The 3,930-nt window shown below is 46.9% G+C and overlaps 1 protein-coding gene across 1 annotated transcript in view; it reads right to left on the minus strand.

The window, feature by feature from the left end:
* Positions 1–6: 6 nt before the first annotated feature.
* The window catches only part of nicn1 (nicolin 1), a 5,244-nt gene continuing 1,320 nt past the window's right edge, over positions 7–3,930 (minus strand). Inside the window, exons 2-6 of the mRNA XM_037679011.1 lie at positions 2,768–2,947; positions 1,417–1,536; positions 1,200–1,268; positions 768–872; positions 7–168 (exon numbers count right to left, since the gene is read on the minus strand). Of these exons, the coding sequence (XP_037534939.1) occupies positions 133–168; positions 768–872; positions 1,200–1,268; positions 1,417–1,536; positions 2,768–2,947 (510 nt within the window). The 3' untranslated portion in view covers positions 7–132. The remainder of the gene's footprint in view (positions 169–767; positions 873–1,199; positions 1,269–1,416; positions 1,537–2,767; positions 2,948–3,930) is intronic.

Raw genomic sequence — 3,930 nt, forward strand, 5'->3', positions numbered from 1 at the left:
TGATGAAGGGACTGGTGGAGGCTGGAAACTGATGAAGGGACTGGTGGAGGCTGGAAACTGATGAAGGGACTGGTGGAGAATGGAAACTGATGAAGGGACTGGTGGAGGCTGCCACGCTCACAAAGATCCACGTCAGGTCAGGGACTGGATGTCGTAGCATCCATCCACCTGCAGAACAAACAACAACATTTATTAAATCCATGAACCGATCATCTTCCTGAGGCTTCAGGTAGAGGACAGGTTCAGCAGCATGTTTCAGTTGTTTCTCTGCTCCAACACGCCTGATTCATGATGTCCAGCAGGAGCCTCTTAATCACCCACTGATTCAAATCAGGTGCGTCGAAGCAGAGAAGCAGCTAAATCCTGCAGGACGGTGCTGCTCGAGGACCAGAACTATAATCTGGAGGACAAAGTGGACGTTTGAAATAAAACGCTACACCATCGACTCTGAAAGTCCCAATTTTTAAATCCAATACACATCTGTAAAAACACATCTGCAGTCTGGAAAGTGTTTTTATAAATCTGTTTTGATAAAGTTTAAAATGTGATGAGCTGCTTAGTCTCTGTTGGCTACAAGAAGCTTTCAGGACGGTTTTATTATTTAAACCTGATTAAATCTGATACATCGCTCTTTGATGCGTCATGTCCATCAGATGAACAGATGGACGGACTAATCTGAAACCATTTGTCTTTCCACAGAGTCTTTAGCTGCAGTAACGCTGGATCCGGTCAGATCCGGTCCACTGCAGGAGTTCTGAAGGACTCACGTCAAAGCGCCCGATGGAGGCTGTGGTCTGGTTGGTCTGCATCACCTCCGTCAGAGCCCACATCTGCTGGATGCTGGAAGACACCGTCTGCGGGTCTGGGAGGCCCTGCAGGACCTCCAACAAAACAAAACAAAGATTTATTTCCCCTCATTAACGTGTCTGTTGAGTGAGGCACTAAAATATTCACAATAAATCATTCAGTCAGTAGTACCAGAAGAAGTTCTACAAGAAGGCTTGAACATGTAAAAGCAGGGGTGTAGTGGGAGTTAAAGCCTTTAAAGGTCATGAGTTCTGCACATCTCAAGAAGAAAGACAAGATTACTAAAAGTGCGTAACATTCAGTAAATATTAATAGAAGACCCAACGTTAAGTAAGAAAAGAACAAAGTTCCTGATTTCAGATTAAGCGTGCTCTTCAAACATGGATCTGTACCTCCACATGGGGCTGTTTATCCAGCAGGACCAGCTCCGACAGCCAATCAGAAACGTTCTTTTCTGGCTCCTGGAGGAACAGAAACAGGAAGTGTTAAAATATTTTAAAAGGCTTTAGTCTGGCGCCACCTGCTGGTTGGAATGAAGGACAACGTTACAGCAGATCCTTCAAACTCACACCTGAACCTCAAGTTCTAACAGAAAAAGCAGAACTGGACCGTGAGCGGCTCCGTGTGGGGGAAAATTCTGATGTCCTCCAGGCTGAAGGTGAGCCAAGCAGAGGACGGCTGTCTCAGGATCAGTCTCAGCGTCACCACGTGGTCCGGCTTCACCTGCATCTGCAACAGGACACAAAGATCTGAGTGACCCGGTCCACTTTGTAAGAACTGTAAGAACCTGAACTGTGAGGGAGCGGGGTGATAAAACCCGAAGCCTCGGGCGGATGCTCTGACTTCACAGAGGAGTTTAATGGAGGTCTTTTCAGGTCCCGAGTGTTTATGAGCCCATAAAGACAATATTCACCAAGAGAGCCCCATAAAGTTAAATATGATAAACAAGAAGCCATAAACATTTAACGAACTTCATGGAAACAACGATAATTATTCTTTACAGCAGTCAGCTCTCGACCATCTGGCTCGACTTCCTCAGGGAGTTAAACACAAAGTAAAGAGAACGGATGATTGAAAATGTCTTCATGTTTCAAACATTAGGAAGCTCAGAGTTTATATTTCAGGGTGACTCGACTCAAACACCCTGAGAGGAGAAACGAGCCCGATGAGGTGTTCAGCTGCAGATCTGCTGGTTCCAGTTTGAGTTTCAACGCGTCTCCTTTCTTTCATTTGGAACAACAATAGATTTACAAATCATTCAATTCTGTTTTTATCTGCATTTTACGTCACAGCCCGGCTGTTTTAGAACTGGGTGTAGTTTAATGACGACCGTGACCTGCTTCACGGTTCTGTTCTCAGCTGAGCAGAAGAAAATAAAACCACGTTGAAGAGCAGAGCAAAGGTCTCGGGGTACACGTCGAGAAAACAAGTAGAACTCAGGTCCAGGTCAAACTCTTATCAGTAAACAGCTGCAGGAAGATTTTAAATGTCAACGTCCTGTTGGGTCGGTTAAACATGCCGGCCAGTCTGAACACCTGTCCAGGTACGGCTGTTTCAAAATGTCTCCAGACGATGTTGAACCGGTCTTCCTCCTGCAGGTGTAGACCAACATCGTCCTTCACGGCAGAGCATGGACCTCACAGAAGCTCCTAAACTCTGCTCTGCAGCTGCGCTCACAGGGAGGAGGTCGAAGCTCAGAGAATCCATCTGTAGGAGTTCTTTAAATAGATGTTTGCTCTGGAGGCAACATGCTGCTGCTCCTGGCTCATCTCTGAGCACTGAGGGCTTGTCCACAGGTTCAGTAGCAGCAGCTGTTCAAACACTCGCTCTCTGGTCACATCTAACAGAGATCCAGTGGATTCTCAGATTATTAATGGCCTCACCTGAAAGGTTGTCAGTTCAACAGAGAAATGATCCCATCATCGGACCCTGAAGTCACCTGAACACCCCTGTGGCCCACCTGGGTCCTGTGAATGGAGTAGTAGTCCTGGGACCCCCCCTCGGTGTGGGGGTTGTCCATCAGAGGCAGGTCTCTCACAGCCGTGCACCACTTTGCGAGGCCGTTGTGCTCGGGGCTCCTTCTCAACAAACGCACCGTCAGGTAGGCCGTGTAGTAGTTCTTAAAGCTCATCTCCTCCACCTGGAACACACACGTGAGGATTACATGAACATAACGTGATGAAGGGAGCTGCTGACGTCCCGCTCAGCGCCAGCGCCTTGGTCGGAGATTATTCCTTCTGCTTTAACTCGCTCCCAGCAGGATCCTTTGAGGCGCCGAGCTTCGAGTTAATGACGAGTCACTCTGCAGTAAACGAGCTTTATATTCACAACTAGAGGTGAGAAGAAGGTCGGAGCCCAAACTGTCCCCTGAAAGCTGGAGCTTGGCTCCAGATCTCCACAAACGAGGGGGTTCTGTTTGATTACAACACAACTGAAGAGAAAACTGGTCCACGTGGGAACTGAAGGCGCTAAGGATGAACTCGTGGTGCCGCAGGGTCACAAGAACTCCGTTTGGACTTCAACTCTTAACTCACATAATTTAGTTCTCACTGCTGTCGGCTCCCAGAGGCTCCTGATGGTGAGGAAGAGGGAAACGGATCAGAACCGGGCTTTCTTTGGTTCTCAGAGCTCCAAAAATAAAACAAGGGTGGCGCACACGGCACGTTATTCACCCATCAACAAACTATTACATAGCAGTCTAAAGCAATGACCCAGACAAGCAACGTCCTTATATAACCTTTGACCTTGACCTGTGACCTTGACATTAGAGCTGGGTCATGAGCTGATGTTCCTGTCTAGTTGTGGTACAGAGTCATATCAATTTGAATGGATCAGAAGTTATGAGTGGACAAGAGAAAGTTTAGAGATGGACAGATGTCTGTCTTTAGACGAGCGCATTAAAAAAAACAACTAAAGTTTAAACGAACTGGAAAGACGGAAAAATGTTTTCTCACATTTCAGCTGCTTCGCTGTGAACCGTCTGCGATGACTCGAACATCTGACGGAGCTGGTTTAGTGTTTTCTTCACCAGATTAAAATAAAAAACAGGATCAGGATCTCTTTCACCTCAAGAGCAGCACACACACACACACACACACACACACACACACACACACACACACA

Source organism: Nematolebias whitei, chromosome 7 (assembly GCF_014905685.2).
Source record: "Nematolebias whitei isolate Nwh7 chromosome 7, NemWhi1, whole genome shotgun sequence".
In the NCBI taxonomy this organism is placed as follows: domain Eukaryota; kingdom Metazoa; phylum Chordata; class Actinopteri; order Cyprinodontiformes; family Rivulidae; genus Nematolebias; species Nematolebias whitei.